General features: G+C 41.8%; 2 protein-coding genes and 1 long non-coding RNA gene across 6 annotated transcripts in view; 2 read left to right on the forward strand and 1 right to left on the reverse strand.

The window, feature by feature from the left end:
• The window catches only part of TMEM33 (transmembrane protein 33), a 19603-nt gene extending 14479 nt beyond the window's left edge, over positions 1 to 5124 (forward strand). Inside the window, exons 7-8 of one of the 2 annotated variants that reach the window (XM_040965792.1) lie at positions 206 to 326; positions 1124 to 5124. In XM_040965792.1, coding sequence (XP_040821726.1) covers positions 206 to 326; positions 1124 to 1129 — 127 coding nt within the window. In that variant the 3' untranslated portion in view covers positions 1130 to 5124. Of the gene's footprint in view, positions 1 to 205 lie in introns of both variants that reach the window. The other variant, XM_040965791.1, reaches the window with a different exon arrangement.
• LOC121146424 lies at positions 5020 to 14010 on the reverse strand. The gene is made up of 3 exons (XR_005882219.1): positions 13939 to 14010; positions 13662 to 13769; positions 5020 to 5290 (listed from the first exon to the last, which is right to left on the reverse strand). It is a non-coding gene; the product is annotated as an uncharacterized LOC121146424 (long non-coding RNA).
• A 38-nt stretch (positions 14011 to 14048) lies between these two features.
• The window catches only part of SLC30A9 (solute carrier family 30 member 9), a 55302-nt gene continuing 48065 nt past the window's right edge, over positions 14049 to 21285 (forward strand). For 2 of the 3 annotated variants that reach the window (XM_040965737.1, XM_040965738.1), the window contains exon 1: positions 14062 to 14286. In XM_040965737.1, the coding sequence (XP_040821671.1) occupies positions 14181 to 14286 (106 nt within the window). In that variant the 5' untranslated portion in view covers positions 14062 to 14180. Of the gene's footprint in view, positions 14293 to 21285 lie in introns of all 3 variants that reach the window. The other variant, XM_040965736.1, reaches the window with a different exon arrangement.

The raw sequence follows: 21285 nt of genomic DNA on the forward strand, positions 1-21285 counted from the left end.
AATAAACTTTCTATCCCAAAAAACCACAAGTGTTGATTTTGAGAATTTCCTTACATGCATTTTTGTACCTTCTGGGTCAGCAGTGCATCCAAGTTAAACATCTTCAGATTCTTTAATGTCTGCAGTAAATTCTCTTGTCAACATTTGCTTAGTGTTGTATTGTTTTTGCCTTGTGTTTCTAAAAGAAAACCATTTTGTTTTGCAGCATCTTGTTTAATGAACTGAGGATTGTTGTGGAACACATAATAATGAAACCTGCTTGCCCGCTGTTTGTGCGAAGACTTTGTCTACAGAGCATTGCCTTCATAAGCAGACTGGCGCCAACAGTTGCGTAGTTTTATATATAAAATATATAAGCATTATTAGCTGCTGGTACTTCTAGGGGTTGTAAATTCCAGGTGTGGCACTGACCTCGATCTAATTTACATAATTTACATGAATGCATCTCAGTGGAAAATAATCGTTTTCCTGGCATGTTAAGTCAAGCCTTTTTAAATTTTTCTGAGAAAAATTTGCTGTGCTATGTAGCTCATGGCTAAGGAAGTTTGTACTAAATTTTTTAGATGCTGCTGTCCCTGAATCATGAAGTACATTTACTTCTGTTGTAAAATAGCTTTAAGGTTTGTTGCAAGTTAATTAGTAACCTGAGTTTATATCTGGCATGGAATCATTATGGTAATATGTAAACATGAGAATTTAGTGTACTTTGAGACAGTATTCTTTTGCCATTTAGTAATTTTTGTTGGTGATTTATAGAAACACTTCCTACCTACTGTATGTAATTCCAAATTGTTACTGATTTGTGGGGCTGCTTTACCAGGATATACCATTTTAAGTATCTGATGCTAGAACCTTCTAAAATTTCATCTCCATAAGGACTTCTCCGGTTTCTAACATCTAAAAAAATGAAAAGGCTCAATTGTAAGCCTGTTAGCCAACTAGGTAAATAAGTGGGGTCAGCTAACCACTTTATATCAGCAGGCAGTAGTGACACAGCTTTCAGGAGCTCCTTGAGTAAAGCTTTCAAATAAGAAATCCTTTACAAATGTGGACACATAAGTTATTATAGTTTGTACAATTACCTAGTTCATTTTCTTGACTGCCAATTTTCTCCATTTCTTAGGCTTGAATTTTCCTAGACAAATGCAGAAGTTCAGATGCCTTTTCAAAGGAATGTAACTGAATATTGAGCATATATCTGTGTCTGTTCTGAAATAATAATGATGAGTATCCTACAGATTGCATACATATTTACTTACTAAATCTGATTTAACAGTAAATGAAAAGGTTTGTAGGTAAGCTGACTGGGAATGACGTGAGGTGGGGAGTGGTGGGTAACTAGTGTGCGTTTCAGTCTCAGTGCGTAGTGAAACTGAGGGGAATTAATGTATTATGCAGCTGTGATTTGTATAGTATGTTAAATGCTGTTTGAACTCCCATTAACTTCTTTATAAAATTTATTCTGATGCTTATTGCATGATTGGAAATGTATAGGATATTTTATAATTTTAATATAATGTGATGGGATTTGTAACCAGGTTGCTTCTACCTGCATGTAATTTGGATTTCTAAAATATATTCCTTAGTAATTTATCAGTAACATTAGTTTTTTGTTGCTGTTTTTCAACTTCCTAATCTGTGAAAAGGTGATATTCTTAGGATAGATTATGAGAAAGCTCTTGATAGCTTAACTGTAACCAACTATTTTTATATTTTTGTAATATCCACTAAATTGGAAAAGCAGCCCTATACAAATGTTGTGTGTGTGTGTGTGTGTGTAGCCTCATTATCACTAAATGTGTAATACTTTTAAAAACTAACCTTTCTAGAGCAATAAAATGATTATAATGTTAAGTAAACCTTGATTTATAATGTTTTTAAAAACTAAGTCTTGAATTACACATTTGACAGCTGAAAGGATATTTATTTTGAAGTTACTTTTCTCCCATTTTTTATCTTGAAATAATTTTACATTTGTCGAAGAGTTTTCAAAAATAGTAGAGTACCTATGTACCTTTTACTAAGCTTCCTCCTGTGTTAACACCTTCATAACCGAAGAACATTTATCCAAAGTACAAAATTAACCTTGAAACAATATTAGTAACTAAAGTAAAATATTTACTTGGTTTTTACCAGTTTTTCCAATTTTTTTTGTGTGTGTGTAGGTGTGTGCACTGATTTTTTTTTTTTTACCATGACCATCTTTTGCCTCTGTATTGAGTTTTTCTTCTTTATTTTCAGAATTAGTGTTGTTAAAAAAGATTTTCCTAAAGGAAATAGTTCATGCTGGTTTTAACAAAAAGATGTTTAACATTAAAACTATTACAGTTTCAAGCAGGGTTTAAATCAAGGCTTTTAATCACTAGCAGGATTATGTTTCTGATATGCTCATGCTTGAACAAAATGCAAATTTGTTCCTTAAAGGAAGGCTTACTTAATAAGTATAATGCGCTTAAATTTATGATAAAGTAAATTTTTTGGTAATTTGAACATATTTGATAATTAGTTTGCATGAACTTGTAGTTAGAAATTCTGCAGCATAATTATGTACAAGCAGCTAATTTAGCATCTGAAATTATAGTTTTAGGTGTACACCTGTCAAATTTAAATTAGGAAAATACAACAACAGTACATTACAAATGAGTGCCGTAGGAGAAGCTGTTTTGGATAAGTGGAGCCTCACACAGGATTTTTATTTATAGAGAACATCAAGGCAAGATAGCATTAAATTGGAAGTTGTAGAACGTTCATGGGGTTATTGGTAATTGAGCATTGCAAAGCTGACAGTGGTTCTTTTCTTCCCAAGAGCGGTTGCAACGATTCAGCTTAGGTTGGCTAAGTCTAAAACGTGAATATTATTTATCCTGAAAAAGAAATTGAGTACATATATTTAGCCCAGCAGAGATTTGGTTTTCAAAAGTGTTTCAGATCAGAATTAAGTGAAGTTAATTTTGAAGGATTTTTGCAAAGCCCCTGAAGTAATGCTAAGGGATTCAGTCCAGTTACTCTAGAACCTACCCGTATCCTATTCTTACAGTCTACTAGCTTCAAAGATGTCACCCAAAGTACACAGATTTGGGGCAGAAATGAAAACTTTCCGGAAATTAATCACAGTTACCTTTATCATCAGTAGGTGGCACTCTTTCCTCAAGGAGTCCTTCACACCCATCCCTTTTTTTTTTTGACATGCTATATTAGGTTAAAGGTCTCCAAATATATTGTCATAGAACTAAGAAGCCGAGTTTCATGAACCTTTTAAATGTGTAATCATTTAATATTGAACAATAATTAGTAGTTATTTACTGTGACTACATGTTTTAAAAACTGAAACATTGGAAAGGAATACCTTATCCAGTACTTATCCTGGAGTACTTTCCAGGAAAAGAGTCAGATTTAGACCACACAGTTGGGAGTCCATCACTCAGTTCATTGTGTACCTGGGTTTTTGTGTTTTATTTTAAGAGCCTAAATCACAACAAAATTATAAAATTGTTCTTTCTCTTTCATTTTTGCATGTGTGGAATCAGTAATATTTTCATCATTATGCAAATACATTGTATATACTAATTCAGTCTCTTAAAATTTACTTTTCACAATAACAGAAACACTAAACTTTTTGGATGTTGCACCAGCAGTGGTGTCTAGATTTGAATATTATTTGGGCTATAGACACAACTGATTTTTCTTAGCACTTCATGGGCATTCTCTAGCTTTAGAGTTCTTCAGAGACCAGATGATATATGCAGGCAGGCTTTCAACTTTGGTTTTTCCAGAGATTGTTTAAATGAGCAGTCCTCTTAATGCACCCAGGGCAGGAAGTTATTATTAGATCTGGGATTCAGAATAAGACAGGAATTACCAAAAGTTGGGAAGGTTTCCTAGAGATTATTCTAGGAAAGGTGTAGGCCGGTGGTGGTATTCAGGGGGCCCTTAACAAGGAGTGCAGTCCTAGTGGGGTGTTCCTTGTTATTTGCCTCCTCTTACACTGACTTGCCTTCAGTTGGAGGTCATGTGAGAAGAGATAAGATGCAGTATTTTTTGAATCTGCATCTTTTTCTCAGAAACTAACAGGAAAGTGCACATGGAGATCATTGTTAGAATATTGTTGTATTCTCAGAGAAGGAATGGTCCAAGAACAATGTACATTCCCCCCTAGCCTTCCAGTGCTACATGTTTTAGATATATAGGCTCAGCACTTTGAAACCTTTTCTTTTCTTAGCTCTTGACAGTTTGATTCCATATTTACTGTTTTCCAACTCTTAGAACAGGTTTTTTTTAAACACTAGGTTTTATCTACGTGTATATATATTTGTAAGTTGAGACCAAATGGGCAAAGTCTTGGGCAGGCACGTTTATGATGCGTGTATGTTGAAACAAATGTGAAAGGGCCACAAAGATTAGAAATCGAGCTGCTTGTTTTTGTAAATGCATTACTTCTGGTGCTCTATAATGGGATATATTGAACTCAAAAATTTGTATATATAGTGTGTCAGCGTTTCTAAGTTCTCAAGTGCAATTTTAATATCTAGTATTATACAGGTTGGGGAGTTATACTGTTTGGGCCAATACTATCTGGACTATATAAATTTATAAAATAAATTGAGAAATTCATCATTCCCCTATATTCAAGACCAAAGCACATAAATGCTAATGTAACTCAGAGGGAAAATAGACTTCTCCTGCATATTTGAGGAAATGTGAAGTCCTTTCGAAATCTAATCAACATAATCATCATAGCCTGCTGACACTAAGGAAAAAAGGACCTCATTCGCTTTTTTCTTTTATGCAGCGATTTACTGGTCCCTACTGCTTTCTAAATTGGATCACTGTAGTGAATTATCCATGCTGGTACCTGCGAAAGTAAGCCCTGGGATCCATATTGTTCTGTGTTATGCTTAAATCAGCAAGGATGATAAATGCGATGGTGTGAAATTGGAAATATCAAGGGCTTTCTGTGGTGATTGAGCAAAATAGTGTCTCCACTTGTAATTTACTGTGACCCCTTTTCACTGTGCTTTGTCTAATATTTATTTCAATACAAATTAAATTGTTGTTCCTTCATCTATATTATTATTTTATTGATTATAAAAATCAAATTGTGTAATAAAAAATCTCTGGATTGAAGTAGATTTTAAAGTGTTGCGTTGCAGTAGAACATTTTTCAGTTAGCAATCAGCTTTCCTTTGAGCCTAGTTGCCTTGCCGTAGAATAAGGTGAGTTTGAACTCACCTCTGCCATCCTCAGCCGCTGTGAAGAGTGGAAATGCTGTGACTTGGGCTCTGGCCTGAAACTGGCATAAAAGAAAAATTACATTGGCTACCTCAGCTGTTGGCTAGTTTCTGCGTGTGTGTGTGTAGTGATATTTATGGCCTGGTGGGTGAGTTAAATGTCTGCAGTGATTCTCAATATACAGTTGATCCAGAGTTACAGTCACACAAGCCAACAGGGAACATAGATGTCTCTTTCAGGTGTTCTAAGTTGGCACATCTTTTCTGTGGAGTTTAGTAACTGGTACTAAGTAATACAAGCAATTTGAATCTTCATCCACTTGGCCATGTAATGTAAGAGGTGTTACAGAGATCAGTTGTGTAAAGGCAGTTGTAGAAGTAAATGTTGGATTAATAAATGAATTATTCACGTAAGAGGAGGGTTAAAAAGCCTACTAAAAGTTAATGGAAATATATTTTAAAAACTATGCATGTGATTAAAGTGCTTGAACCACAGTGAACTTATCTTTTAGTTCAACTCCTCATGCATTTTTTGAAGTCTCTCATAAACATGATTGATGCACAATGCTTTTTCATTTATATTTTGGGACTATTTGGAGTTGTGTATGAAACTGAGCTTTGTGCAGGGAAATAACATCTCATCCCTAAGGCTGGCTGGCTGGCTGCAGAGTGTCTACAGAAGTGGTACCCTGACATCCTGAGAGTGAGTCTGATCAGGTACTACACCAGCAAAGTCTTTTTAAAGCTTTATTTGGGTTAAGGTGCTGCTTAGGTCCCTTGCATCCCATATCAGAGTGCTTGGGTTGGAGTCCAGTTCCACTTCCAATTCTAACTTCCTGTTCATGAGCACCCTATAAGACAGCCGGTGGTGGTTCAAATACTTGTGTTCCTGCCACCCACATGGCAGACTGGATTGAGTTCCTGGCTCCTGGCTTTGGCTTTGCTCAGCCCCCCAGATACTGTGGACATTTGGAAAATGAAGTGGACGGAAGATCTCTTTGCCTTTCAAAGCCAGGAGCTTAGAATGCCATCTGGGTCTCCCACATGGGTGGCAGAAACCTAGGTACTACAGCCATTAATCTGCTTCTTTTCCATACATAAACATTAGCATAAGAAGCAGGCCACAAGCAGGGAGCTGGATGGGAAGCGGGGCCATCAGGATTAGAACTGGTGACAATATAGGATCTTGGCACATGCAAGGCAAGGATTTTAGCCATTAAGCTACTGTCCTGGGCCCAGCTTTTTTGCCTTTTAATGCAGTAAAGTTAAAGAATCTCTAAGGAGGCTTACTACAATTGTTTGGATGTTTGTGTTCATTAAAGTTGCTCTCAGTGGTTCTGTTGCAGCTAGAATTAACTGATTGTATATTTAGTACTAACATGCATTCAGTAACATCAGATCTTAATAAACCTTTTGTCATTAAGTTGCACAAACAACCTTGAAGCAGATTTTTCTTTAAAAGATTCATTTTATTTTTATTGGTAAAGCAGACTTACAGAGAGAAGAGAAAGATCTTTTGTCCACTGGTTCACTCTCCAAGTGGCCACAATAGCCAAAGCTGAGCTGATCTGAAGCCAAGAGCTGCTTCTGGGTATCCCATGGGGGTACAGGGCCCCAAAGCTTTGAGCCATCCTCTATTGCTTTCCCAGGCAATAAGTAGGGAGCTGGATGGGAAGTGGAGTAGCCAGGACATGAACTGGTACCCACCCATATGGGATCCTAACAATTCCAAGGGGAGGATTTTAGCCACTGAGCCATCACGCCAGGCCCTGAAGCAGATCTTAGAACAGCATTTTCAGGGTGGCATTTGGTCTTGCTGTTGAAAATCATATCCAAATTGGAGTAGCTAGGTTTGATACCCAGCTCTAGCTCCTGATTCTGGCTTCTCACTAATGCAGACCCTGGACAGCAGCGGTAATGGCTGCAGTAGCTGGCTTCATGCTTCCCACATGGGAGCTCTGGATTAAATCCCAGCTCCTAGCTTTGGCTCCAGGATGGTGTGGGCATTTGTCAAGGGAAACAATGCATGCATGAGAGCTGTTCAATCTCCATGCTTTTAAAAGAGTTCTAGAGAGGCGGAGACACAGATCTAACATATACTGACTCCCCAAAAGGCTAGAACAGCCAAGCTTGGGCCACTCTGAAGCCAGGAGCTTCTTTTGGGTCTTCTACATGGGTGCTGGGGTCTAAGTGCTTGGACCATCTTCTGCTGCTTTCCCAGGTGCATCAGCAGAGAGCTGGATTGGAAATGGAAGCAGCCAGAATGTGAACTGGCACCCACATGATATGTTGACTCCACAGAGGCTTAGCCTACAACACCACAGTTCATTCTTCCTGTCTTGAAAAGACAAAGCTTTATGTCAACAATTAAATTTTTTTTTAAGTCTTAAAAATACCAAATCTTACACAGAACACAAAGCAAAGGTGCTGTTACTGACAAAATTAACTCCACCTTTGTAGCAATAATAGCTCTCCAGAAATGCATCTTCAGAATCAGTAGGCAATTAAAAGTCCTCTAAGACATACTGTTTTTTTTTTAAGGTTTATTTATTTATTTTATTGGAAAGTCAGATATATAGAGAGGAGGAGGAGAGACAGAGGAAGATCGAAGATCTTCCATACGCTGATTGACTCCCCAAGCGGCTGCAACGGTCCGAGCTGCACCGATCTGAAGCCAGGAGCCAGGAGCTTCTTCGGGTTTCCCACTCGGGTGCAGGGTCCCAAGGCTTTAGGCCATCCTTGACTGCTTTCCCAGGCCACAAACAGGGAACTGGATGGGAAGTAGGGACACCAGGATTAGAGCCAGTGTCCACGTTGGGATCCTGGCACATTCAAGGTGAGGATTTAGCCACTAGGCCACTGTGTCAGGCCCAAGACATTACTGTTTTTAAAGTGCCCTAAGTGAATAATAAGGATGCAGAAATAGGGTGGTAAAGGCTGAAGATGAAATTCAGCTGTAGTGTTCAAAATATGGGTTAGAATTGCAATTCTGTGATCACTGGGGAATTTGCCACAAATGGGGAGTGGCTGGACCACGTGTGAGGTACTAGGAAGTGTTCAATCAGAACATCTTCCCTGAAGGGCGGTGTAAAGGTGCCCAGCTCCAGGGCTCTGAAGTCCGGTTGCTGACACTCGTTAACTGACCTCTACTTCTCTGTAAACTAGAGCAGCAACTCCTGTACTGCGAGATGAGCTCACAGTGTTTAGCATAGTGCTTCACACTAAGAGCTCAGTAAGTTTTGCTGTCATTTCTCCTGTAATTTACAACAATCCTGTAGATGGATGAATAAATTGAGAAGTTAGCATAATTTCCCACTTACATCACAAACAGTAAGTAACTATAATTATCCCCTAGATGCCATATTGTAATTGATGATATCACCCCCACCCAGGTACTGTTTACATTCTGGAGACTACATGATACTATGATAGAAGTGAGAGCTTCAGGTGAGTACCTAGGTTTCAGGAGTGAGTACTTCACGCAGTCAAAACCTTGGCGAGCACATGTAAGCACTCTGAACATCTGTTTCCTCTTGTAAAACAAGGAGAGTGATACACGAAATCATGCCATGTATGAGCATGGCATGGGCTTTCTTGCCTTCCACCCTCTTCGTTTTCTAGAATGTTGGCTCTGTAAAGGCCACTCTCGCAGAGCGGTGTTTGTTTGAATGATGATGTCCCTTAAGAGAAACATCTGTAAAACCAGCAAAGATCTGACTGTTAAGTATTTTCCCTGGGAATCAGACCCCATCAAGGTTATTCCCTTCTGGCTCCTGTGCCTCCATGCACCCTGAAGTTCTGTGACCTGCCCAGTATCAAAGCAGAACCATTTGGGGCTGAGAAAGATTGACATTGTCCTTTGGAGGCAAGACCCAAGGAAAGCTGGAGCCGCATGTAGAAAGGAATAGGTCAGAACAACTCACTGGGGATGGTGTGTGATGTAATGAGTTGGGCACCAGTTTGAGTCCTGGCTATTCCAGTACTTCTGGTCCATTTCCTGCTGATGCACCAGAGCATGACTGAAGTGCTTTGGCCCCTGCATCCCATGGGAGATCCAGAAGAAGCTTCTGGCTTCTGCCTGGTTTAGCCCCATTGCAATTATTTGGGGACTGAACCACTGGATGGAAGATCTCTCTTTTTCTAACTCTGCCTTCCAAGTAAATAAAATAAATCTTAAAAAAAAAAAAGACGAGTAAAAGGTTGTTTATAGAGAAGTACTGCCCAGTAAAAATAAAATGCAGAGCACAGATATGAGCCACACATTTTTGTTTTTCTTCATTTGAGAGAATGAGAACTTTGACCACTCCCTAAATGACTTCCATGGCCAGGGCTGAATTTGGGAGATGGCAATAGTTAATCCAGGTTTGAGGGGACTTCAAAAATTTCATGGAGGAAGAAAGAGAAAAAAAAAAAAAAACAGAAATGAAAGATAAGTTTACCTTGGTTCAAAAAGTGTTTGAACTTCATGAGCAAGTTTTTGCCATAGTACTCATTCTCCATGAACTTTCTGAAGACTTCCTCATATTTTATTACATGCATCAGATAATGTGAACGCAAGAGAGTGTATACACCACTAACAATGTTGAACACACTATATGCTTTGGATTCCTAGAAAACACATTGTCTCCTAATGCTAATCCTACTTATCGAACCATTACCTCGTCAAACCAGCCCAAGAACAGTTTGCATCAGTTGCATCTTCAACAGTTAACCAAAGTCAGATTGTTTCTCTTCACCCACCAAAAGTTACCATCAGAGACGGAACCACCTTCTTCTCTCACCTAGATTATTACGAGAGCTTTCTTCTCTTCCTCTCCTGCTTTGGTCCACTGGCCTCCCCAATTTCTGTTCTTGATCCAATAACTACAGTGATTCTGTTAAGTGATCCATTCATTAGAAAATGTCTCCCGCGCACAACACCCTGCAGTGCCTTCTGACCTTGGAGCCCTTGCCATGATGGGCAAGACATCTGGGCTCCCCTCATTCACTGGGTCCCAGCCTCGCTGGCTACCTTGCTTGAAATGTGCTACTGCTCCAAGCATACAAGTACTTCCACCCTAGAATGTTGACCTAGACATCCTTTAACTCATTCCTTTACCCCTTTCAGCTCTGTATAGAAGTGCCACCTTCGTAAGACCTTTCCTTACCACCCTAATTATGCTACACTCACCTCTGAGCTTTTTCTCTTTCCCTGCTTTATTTTTCTCTGAAACACTCATCATTGTATGATAGTACTTGGTATTTAGCACACAGCACCACTGCACAATTGCTTATTTTATCATTGGCCTCCCCTACAAGTGGATATGCTTTACCAGAATGATTTTAGTTTTGTTACCAAAAGCCAGTTCCTGAAACAGTAGGCATTCCGTAAGTAAAATGCAGAATACTTGCAATCAAACACACCCTACTTAAACAGGAGAGGAAATCTGTTTTGAAGGACAAAGGTAGTTAACATAACCTGGAAGCAGCAGAGGATTGGGCTTGAATGCTATACAACCAGGACTGATGCAGTTTCCATTGGGAATAGTCATTGCTGTTTGTGGAACTCTCCTGGAAATCCATACATATGACAGGTCTTGAAAAGTTTGTTAAAAGTGCATGTTATGAAAAAATCACATTCATTGATTTCAAAAAATTTTGAACCAAAGTAAACTTTTAATTCCATTTTCCATGGGCTTTTTGGAGTGCCCTCATACATTCCACAAGGAGCCTTGCTTTTCCAGTTACTTTGCTTGAAACTAAGCTGCTCACAGATTTCTCAGGGTTGGAACCTGTCCCATGCGTGGGTCCTGATTGCAGGAGCCTGGGAAAGCAAGTTCCAGTCTTTTATCAAGAGGAGGCAGCCTGACAAGATAGGAATCTCCTCACATCAAAGTGTTGTTCAAAAATATGATAAATTTCCTCCATTGGCACTGAGTTCTTGTTGCTTTAAGAGTTGTTTATTTCAGAGGGCGAATGACAGGGATATAGAATTTTCTATTTACTGGTTCACTGTCCAGGCCAAAACCAGGAGCCTGGAAATCCATATCCACATGGACAGTGGGAGTCCAAGGTCTCAGGTCGTCTGCTGCTGTCCCAGGCATGCTGGCAGGGAGCCAGTCCAAAATAACGCTGAAGTACTTGAGTAAGGCATGTGGTACAGGATGCTGCTGTCACAATGTAGCAGCTTAAGCTGTTGCACCAAAACACAACATCCCCTTTTGCCCATTTTTAAAATCTCAATTGAACAGAGCTAATTTAGCAAAAACAATTTTTAATTTAGAATTTGCTTTTATGGCAACTAAAAATCTACTTTCAAAATTTTCTTCATTCCTAACTTTGCTCCTGTTTTTACGAGCTGCATATTTTCTCATTTGACCCCTTGATAAATAATACCCCAAATCCACTGCCCTGAGTAGGGACTGATACTCCTTTGGTGGGGTGTTTGTTGGGTGAGCTAACAAGTGAATATATTACTTATGGCAAAGGAGTAAGGGTGTGAACCCATTATCAGGAAATGCAGCCAGGATGTAAAGCAGTAGACTGTCATCTCAGAGCTCTCGCCTGTTTGTTACCTTCAAAACGCTGCATTCAGTAGCAAGGTCAGTGGCAAGCCGGCTGCCCAGCTCTGGCGGCATATCAAATACTATGGTTAGTCTTGACATCACTTTATATTTTCTATCATTTTTATGCTTCCTTTCTCTTTTTTTGCTTGCAAGGGTGATCGTTAAATTATCAGATATTCAAGTGTTGAATTCGCTGTCATTATTACACAGTGTAGCTGCTAAAATAACATGTAGCAGATGCCACAGTATAAGTTAATGAATAATTCTTTCTTGTACTCTGGCCTCTGATTGCATTGCCACAGACGTGGGTTGAGCAATCATTCTTTTTTTCAACTTTTTAGAAAGCATTACTTCTTAATTTTTAAAATATCCCTTTTGTTTATTTCCATGAAATCTTCCCATTTATTCCAATACGGGGGGCAATCTCTGGCTTTTTATGGTTTACTTCCGTTATAGGCAATGAAGATGTGAAATACTTCAGTGAGCTTGTTCCTTATTGAAAATAAGCCAAAGCCATGACCATCCTGTTTACCATCTCATAGCCACACAGTGGAAGTCTGAGCTTTCAAGGGCATATTTGCAACCTGTCATAACCATGCCTGTCTCCTGACCAGAAAATAGGACAGTGATGAGATTTTCTTCCATTCCAGCTTCTCTACAGTTGTTTGTGTCCAGAAGTAGACATAGCATTGTTATATGTAACACCAGACTGATTCAAGTCAGTCTCCTTTTACTAGTCTCCAATATATATTTATTTTTGAGGCAGAGAAAGATTATCTTCTTTTTTTAAAAAAATATTTTATTTAGCCTCCTGGCTAAAGTCCTTGCCTTGAACACACCCATATCCCATATGGGCACCAGTTCTAATTCTGGTAGCCCCGCTTCCCATCCAGCTCCCTGCTTGTGGCCTGGGAAAGCAGTTGAGGATGGCCCAAGGCCTTGGGACCTTGTACCCACATGGGAGATGTGGAAGAAACTCCAGTTTCCTGGCTCCTGGCTACGGATCAGCTTGGGTCCTGTCATTGTGATCACTTACGGAGTGAACCAGTGGATGGAAGATCTTTCTCTCTTGTTTCTCCTCTCTTTAGATCTGACTTTCCAATAAAATAAATCTTACCAAAAAAAAAAAACCTAAAGTTATCAGGTTAGCTTTCTTCAGCGGGAATCATCCATAAAGATTGGTGGAGATTTTATGCAATTAGTAAAATTCATTAAGCTTTTAGGTATATTACAAAGTTGAATTTCTGTTAAGATGTATTCATAAGGAAGGAACAACTTTCCAGTAATATTCAGAGTTTGGGGTAATATTGAGTCTAAGAATATATATAAGATGGCATTTCTTTTAGTGTCTGTCCACTGAACATTCTACATTATCATAGAAGGTTAACATACATTATCATAGGAAGTTAAAATTGCCTTACCATTCAGTTACAATTTGTTCACTTCACTCATCTGGTAAAATAAGACTGTTGAGGGGCTGAAGCAATGGTTAAACAGGCTAATCCTCCACTGGTTAAATCTGTGCTTAGGGTTCCCAATTTCCGTGTTGGAGTGCCTGCCTCCCAGACTCCCGCTGCTGCACACCCTGGCAGCAGCAGGCGGTGGGTTAAGAATTTCAGTTCCACCCAAACTGAGTCCAAGATCTGGCTTTGCCTCACCTGGGCCTGGCTACTACATTTGGGGGAGTGAACCAGCAGATAGATCTCTCTCCATCTTTTTGGTTTTCAGACAAAATGCAAAATAATAATAATAAATTTACTGCTATAACTTCTTAAGGACACCTCCTGTGGTGAGGGTAGTCAAGGAAGGGCCCTTTGGAGCACACCCCCCCTACACACGGTTCACGCTTCTGTTAGGTCTCTGTGCATCTCTGCAGAACCCAACGTACCGGGAACATACTGCACTTGTTGGTATATTATAGGCAACACTTCAGGGTTCCGAGATGAGCTCGCCTTTAAGGTGCTGGGCTACAACGGGGTGATCGAGAACGAGGGACCTGGGCAGACAGTGCAGAGATCAGAGTGCTGTGAGGACATTCCAACACCCGGGCCCAGCACAAAGAGGCAGAGAGGGCGGCTGCGTCCCTCAAGGCGTCCCTTGGCGGGGTTGATTTCCAAGAAAACACACCGCACAAGTGCAGGCAGAAGGCCGGGCTCCATCCCCACCTTCACTTGCAGCTACGCCCCTCTCTCCGCAGCCGGAGATTCGCGCTCCGCCCTTGACGTCCCTTCCGCTGTGGCCGCGGCGGGCGTCGCTCCCTCAAGTGACAGTTTCCGGGTCGCCGAGGCCGCCCCGCGGCGGCGCAGGCTTCGGGCTGTGCTGCTGTCCGGTCTATGGAGTCAGCGGGTGGCCGCGGCGTCGCGGAGGCCAGCGGTGCTGCGCGAGTCGGGGCCTGCGGCCCGCCAGGATGCTGCCGGGCTTGGCCGCCGCCGCTGCGGCCCACAGATGGAGCTGGGCCTCCGTGTGCCGGCTCCGTCTGCGCTGCAGGGCGGCGGCCCGCGGCTCCAGCGACCGCCTGGGTGAGTGTCCCCCGCCGGGGCCGGACAGGGCTCGCCTCGTCCGCCCCTGCCGTCCGTCCTCCAGCGCTCCGGTTCTCGGGGGTGGAGGGGGGGACCGGACCGAGCTCCCCGATCTCCGCCCGCAGCCCCCTTCCAGCACGGCGCCCCGCGAGCTCCTGCGGGACCGGGGCGGATCCGGCTGCGCCGAGCAGGGGAGCTGACTGTGTCCCGAACGAAGCCTTGGGTGCACGTCGCTGGCAAAGTTGGAAATGGCGGAGTGTCTGACTCATCTTTCTTGAGCACCGTTGGCCGCGGTTTGCATGCCCTGCCCGTTTTTCCACACTCCCAACTTGTTTTCTTAAATGTCCTAAGCGGCAGGGAGGCGCTGCTAAAGGCTGACGTGGTGGGAGGGTCGTGTACGGTCACCGCACGAGCCGGGTTTGGGGCTCAAACACCAGACCTTACTGTCCCGTGAACAGCGACAACGTGCGTCCTCCTCCTCCAGTTCTTTGTTGACATTTTAAAGTTTGCATTGCCGTGGTAAAGTGTAATCCAGTTTATCCTAGTGTTTGCCGTGGCATGACCCTAAGAAGTCGGTGGGAACGCTAAAGCGAGAAGACAGGACCCCCATCCGCGCCCAGCTTAATCCCCCAGCTGCTTGGGGTGGCATAGACGCCCAGGAATGTGTGTTTAAACCAGCCTGGTAGACTGTGACCTTCCAGCAGGAGGCAGAACGGGAGGTGTTGCAAGTTGCAGTGCTGTGTTAATACTTACCTGTGCAAATAAGGAAGATACTGTCGTTTTCTGTTTGTAAATAAGTAAAAGCTGGCTCTTACTATTTCAAGTGGATTCATTTTAACTCTTAGCGTTGTAGGGTAGTGAATGATAAACTTTACCGATGAGCTCTCCCCATTTTGGCAGACTACTTGATTCTCTAATGAGTGACGTGATTTATTTGGTCATATACTGTATTCCAAAAAATTCTAATATAATTACTTCTGTTGACCAAACAATTTTGGGCTTTTACACTGAAATAATTATAGTGGCTGTTAAATGAAGCCCAAATTGCCCGTTAAATGTTGATAGAAAGGAATTGAAATGCTGTCATTTGTAATGCCTATTCCTTGGGGCTGTCATCACGCTGGAAATTATATGCTCTTTGTCTTATCTGTCATTACCCATCTCACCAGACAGAATGACTTTGCACAGTTCCCTGGAGCGTTATTCCTAAAATGCATTTTCATACTTAAAAGCAATAGTTTTTTTTTTTTTTAACAACCACGTTTGTGAAAAATTAGTTGTGAAACCAAACTTTTTTCTAAAAGGGCAATCATAAATTCTGATAAAGTTTTAAGAATCATTTAGCCAACGAGTGCTATTCTGCTGGAAACATGTGAGATGAGGACTATTTGAAGACCCTCTTTGTGGGAAAGGGAAAGTCCACAAACAGATGTCTTTGTTTATCAATAAATAAAGTCTTTATGTTTTTGAAATGCCCATGTGATTGGGAGAAGCTGGTCAAGGATAGAGAAGGAAACCATGAGAAAAAGGATTGGTTGGCTTGAATAATTCAGCATGAGACTGTCCGAAGAATGTGGGAGCTGCCTGTGTCATTTGAGTTGTCTGGTAGAAATAGATGACATTAATTTGATATTAATTAATTTTACATACTACATTCAAGAGTATCTCAATAGATAATCAGAATGAAAATTTAAAGAGCTATTTAACATTTTTTTAAAAAATCCAATCTGGCACAATTCAGTTAAAACTTAAAGGTTTTTTTTAAGATTTATTTATTTGTATTGGAAATTCAGAGCTACAGAGAGAAGGAGAGACAGAGAGAAAGATCTTCCATCCACTGGTTCACTCCCCAAGTGGCCACAATGGCCAGAGCTGAGCCAATCTGGAGCCAGGAGCCAAGATCTTCTTCTGGGTCTCCCACACAATTGCAGGGTCCCAAGTCCTTGGGCCATCTTTGACTGCTTTCCAAGGCCAGAGTCAGGGAGCTGGATGGGAAGTGGAGCAGCCAGGATGCAAACTGGCTTCCATATGGGATCCTGGAGCATGTAAGGAGGACTTCAGCCACTAGGCTACCGTGCCGGGCCCAGTTGCAGCTAATCTTACTTCAGGTGCTCAATATACTAAGTGGTCTGCTGTATAGAGTGACAATTAGAGCTAATGATTCTGATTTTTTAAAAAGAATTTCTTTAGGATTTATTGGTTTTTCATTTCTAAGGAAAGGCTACAAAGAGAGGTAGCAAGGACTTAACTATGTTAGCCAGCACTGCTGCCTTTCTGGGGGCACATTAGCAAGTTGAATTGGACTACAACTGGGCACAAAGTCCGATGGGATGCAAGGGTCCTGGTTGATACCTTTTCCGGCAGGCCAGATGCCTGCGCTCCAAACAATGCTTTGGGAGGTTATTTTTTGCATACAAAGAACTGTAGACAATTCATGTTCTCTGACCTAACAATGCTGCTTAAAATGATTAAAGAAATAAGAACATGGGCAGAAGCTCATTGTTAAAGGACTATGGTAGTTTACAGTTATGACGAATTGAAACCCATTATGATATGCCTTATGGGTTGATAATATATTTAACCACTTTTAGGGGGATGACATAGATAACTTCTTGCATTAACTAAAACCATAGAAAAAGATAAAATTAAGAACATATATTGTGATGTTATCCATGGGTTTCTCTAAAAAGATTTTAGTGTTTTTGGAATGATATGCAGCAAACACATACTTCTTTATTAAAATTTTTTATTCTCACTTATTTGAAAGGCAGAGAGAGAGAGAAATAGAACAAAAATGACATCTTTTATCCAGTGGTTCTTTCCTCACTGCTCACCAGAGCTGGGACTGGGCCAGGCTGAAGCCGGGAGCTTGGAACCCCATTTCATTTTCCACATGGGGACAGAACCCTGGTACTGAGGCCATCCCATGCTGCATGCCAGGGCGTGCACAAGCAGGAAGCTCCATGGGAAAGAGAGCTGGGACTTTCAACCCATTCCTCTAGTGTCTCCCTGTAGGGCTCCAGCTTACCAGCTCTCCCATACCACCTGCCCCCACCGGTTTGTTTTTAATGTTTATTTTCTTATTTGAAGAGTGGAGTGGTGCAAGAGAGGGAAGGCAGATGTGCTCCCCAAATGTCTGCAACAGCCGGTGCTGACTCTGTCCTGGGCTCCCATGTGGATGCCATCACCTGCCACCATCGCTTGCTACCTCCCAGGTGCATTTGTAGGAAGCTGGATTGGAACTGCAGGGTAGCTGGGATTTCAGTGACTGCCTCTATCCTTCCCTTCTGAAAAATGTTACTTGGTGTGCAGGCGTGTGAATGTGTGAGTGTGTGTGTAAATCTAGGTGATGCTGTGCAGGAGGTTGTCAACATCTCCTGTTTCCTTGGTCTTTTGAAGAAAAACTGCATCATCAGTAGCTAACCAGGCTGAGCTGCTGTGACTTGGTCATAGTCACTCTTCTGCTTGCTAGATGGTTAGGAATAAAAAGGGGTTTTACTGCTGTTTCAGCTAACTGAAAGGATAAAAATATCTGAAGATTGTCGATATGTTAATATTACGCAAGCTTTCACAAATTGTGATGATGATGTTATAAGACCTTGATGAAGTTCCAGCTAATTTAGCAGTGGATGTATTTGTAAGTTTTAAAAACATTTTAGGCTAGCACTGTAGCATCATTGAGTTAAACTGATGCCTGTGGGGCCAGCATTCCCTCTGGGAGCGTATATGCATTCTGTTGCTCTGCTTCCTATCACATTTCTTGTTCATGTGCCTGGGAAAGCAGCAGAAGATGGTCCAAGTGCTTGGTCACCTGCATGCATATGGGAGACCCAAAAGAAGCTCTTAGCTTCTGGCTTTGGCCTGGCACAGCCCCAGCCATTCTGGTCATTTGGCATAAAATAGCAGTTGGAAGATCCCTCTCTCTGTCTCCTCTTCAATTCTTTCAAATAAATAAATAAGCAAATATTTTAAAATTTAGGTTTCAAAAATATTAAAAAAAGTGCAAGAGATAAGTGAAAATTAGGCATAATCCAAATATTCCACTGGTCACATTTGTAAAAATAACTTTTTGAAATTTTGAGAGTCAGTGGGTCCAGCGTGGTGGCGCAGTGGTTAAAGGTCCTCGCCTTAAACGCCCGGGATCCCATATGGGCGCTGGTTCTAATCCCAGCGGCCCAGCTTCCCATCCAGCTCCCTGCATGTGGCCCGGGAAAGCAATCGAGGACGGCCCAAGGCTTTGGGACCCTGCACCCATGTGGGAGACCCGGAAGAGGCTCCTGGCTTCAGATTGGCACAGCATCGGCCATTGCAGTCACTTGGGGAGTGAATCATCGGACGGAAGATCTTCCTCTCTGTCTGTCCTCTCTGTATATCTGCCTTTGCAATAAAAATAAAATAAATCTAAAAAAAAATTTTTTTGAGAGTCAGAAAGAGGGCTGCCTCCATCTGCTGGGCTTGTGTTAGCAGGAAGCTGCAGTCAGGACCCTGAGCTGACAATCAAACCTGGGCGCACTCCCTGTGGTGGCAGGTGTTCTCCTGAGCAGCATCTCCACAGCCGGGACAGGTGCCTGCTTCCTCTTTTTTTCTGGATGTCAGTACTTTGAAAATTTGGGGGGCAAACTGCTGAAACAGTGTATGTAAGGAGAGCAACTTCCAGAAGGCTTAAGCTACAAGCTTAACTCTCTTCTTTGCTAGAAGTAAACTCAAACTGCAAGGCACATTTTTGTTTTTACTGTTGCAGAAACAGTAAAAGCGATAGATTGAATTGTCAGTTCGCATGCGTTGGAAAAGGAAGTTTTTGTTCGGTTTGTTTTAATTATTCACAGTCTAAAAATAAGGCCGGATTTTGTTTGAAAGCCAAAGTGAGTAGTAGACGACATTCCAGATTGGTCATAGAATCATCATTTGGAGGTAAGAACAGCAAAATTAAAGGCCTCATGATAGGTGAGCGATGGCCATAGTGGTTAAGACACTGCTTGCCTGGTTTGCCCACATGCCATAGTGGGGTTTCTAGGTTTGAGTCCTGGCTCTACTTCTGATACCAAATTCCTGCCAGTGCAGCTCGGGAGGCAGCGGGAGGTGGTTTCAACCTGTCCCAGCCCTGGCTGTTGCCAGCATCTGGGGAGTGACCTGGTAATTCATTGAAGACCGCTCCTTCTAGCTCTCCCTACCCCTTCTCTTTGTATCTTAATCTCTCAGCCTTTCAAATAAAATAAAATAATTTTTATTTAAACTTATGGTTAGATTGATGGTTATTGTGATTAACCTGAAAAGATTGATAAGACACCAGTACTTGCAATCTTGATGAAAAAACAGACTCTATGTGTAGAAAGTCCTTGTCCATTACTGAGAGAGGACGAAGTGGCACTCTAAGGGCTAATCTTCCGTGTATAGTTAAATTCTAAAAGTCACCTTGATGAAAGAACATTAGTAGTAATACTTTTTGCTTTCTGTTTGCTAGAATCAATTCATTCATAATTCCTTCAACAGGTGTTTTTTTCTTTTGTTGTTGTTGTTGTTTGTTTTTACTGACAATTGAGATTTACAGAGAGAAGGAGACAGAGAGAAAGATCTTCTATCTGCTGTTTCACTCCCTAAATGGACTCTATGGCCAGAGCTGAGCTGATTTGAAACCAGGAGCCAGGAGTGTCCTCTGGGTCTCCCACGGGGCTGCAGGGTCCCAAGGCTTTGGGCTATCCTCTACTGTTTTCCTAGGCCACAAGCAGGGAGCTGGATGGAAAGTGGAGCAGCGGGATATGAACCAATGGCCATATGGAATCCCAGCACATGCAGGTGGAGAACTTGAACCACTAAGTTATCTGCTGGGCCCAGATGGTTGTGTTTCTACTGCTGTGTGTTTAGATACATTTGTTCTACATTTGTTCAAATGCCCTGTATAGTTAGTTAGAATGTAAAATGTCAAGAAGATAATGTATTGAATCTGCAGTTTTTGACTACATTAATACCAGATGTGTACTTTATTTTTTTCTTAAAGATTTGTTTGTTTTTATTGGAAAGGCAGATGTACAGAGAGAAGGAGAGACAGGAAGATCTCCCGTCTCATGGTTCACTCCCCAAGTGACTGCAACGGCTAAGGCTGAGCCAGTGCGAAGCCAGGAGCCCAGAACTTCCTCCGGGTCTCCCACATGGGTGTAAGGTCCCAAGGCTTTGGGCCATCCTTGACTGCTTTCCCAGGTCACAGGCAGGGAGCCTTATAGCTGGATGGAAAGTGGGGCAGCCGGGATTAGACCCAGTGCCCATGTGGGATCCCGGTGCATTCAAGGCGAGGACTTTAGCTCTTGTACCAGGCCCAGATTTGAACTTTAGAGTCACTGATCCCTGCAATTCTACTGACGTTAAAAATAAACACTGAAAAATGGCTAGTGAGGAAATAAGCTGATTATTAGAGTAGTGTCAAAAGAGTTTGAAGAGACCGCTACTGGCCCAAAATGGGACAGATTCAGGATTAATTAAAAAAAAAAAAAAAAAAACTGAAGTGAGTTGAAATATGGCAACTAATGTTTATTTTAAAATTTTTAACTTTTTCGCTAAACCCTTACCTTGCGTGTGCAGGGATACCATATCAGCCCTGGTTCGTGTCCCAGGTGCTCCACTTCTTTTCCAGCTCCCTGCTTCTGTGGCTTGGGAAAGCAGTAGAGGATGGCCCAAAGCCTTGGGACTTTTGCCAGATGTATTAGCCAGGAGCTGGATTGGAAGTGGAGTAGACTTGAACTAGCACAACAACAATGGCTCCACAGGACCTTTCTCTTTATATTCTGACCAATAGATGTTTTTGTAACCAATTAATGACTAAGTGATTCCAGACATTAAAGAGTAGTAGATACTATCACAAAAAAACCATAACAGATGTTTGATTCCTAATGTAAGAATCGTCACTACTGGGCCTGACGCCGTGGCCTAGCAATGAAAGTCCTCGCCTTAAATGCGCCGGGATCCCAAATGGGCGCCAGTTCTAGTCCCGGCAGTTCCACT

Source organism: Ochotona curzoniae, unplaced genomic scaffold (assembly GCF_017591425.1).
Source record: "Ochotona curzoniae isolate NIBS_2020 unplaced genomic scaffold, NIBS_Ocur_1.0 scaffold_4505, whole genome shotgun sequence".
Taxonomy (NCBI): Eukaryota; Metazoa; Chordata; class Mammalia; order Lagomorpha; family Ochotonidae; genus Ochotona; species Ochotona curzoniae.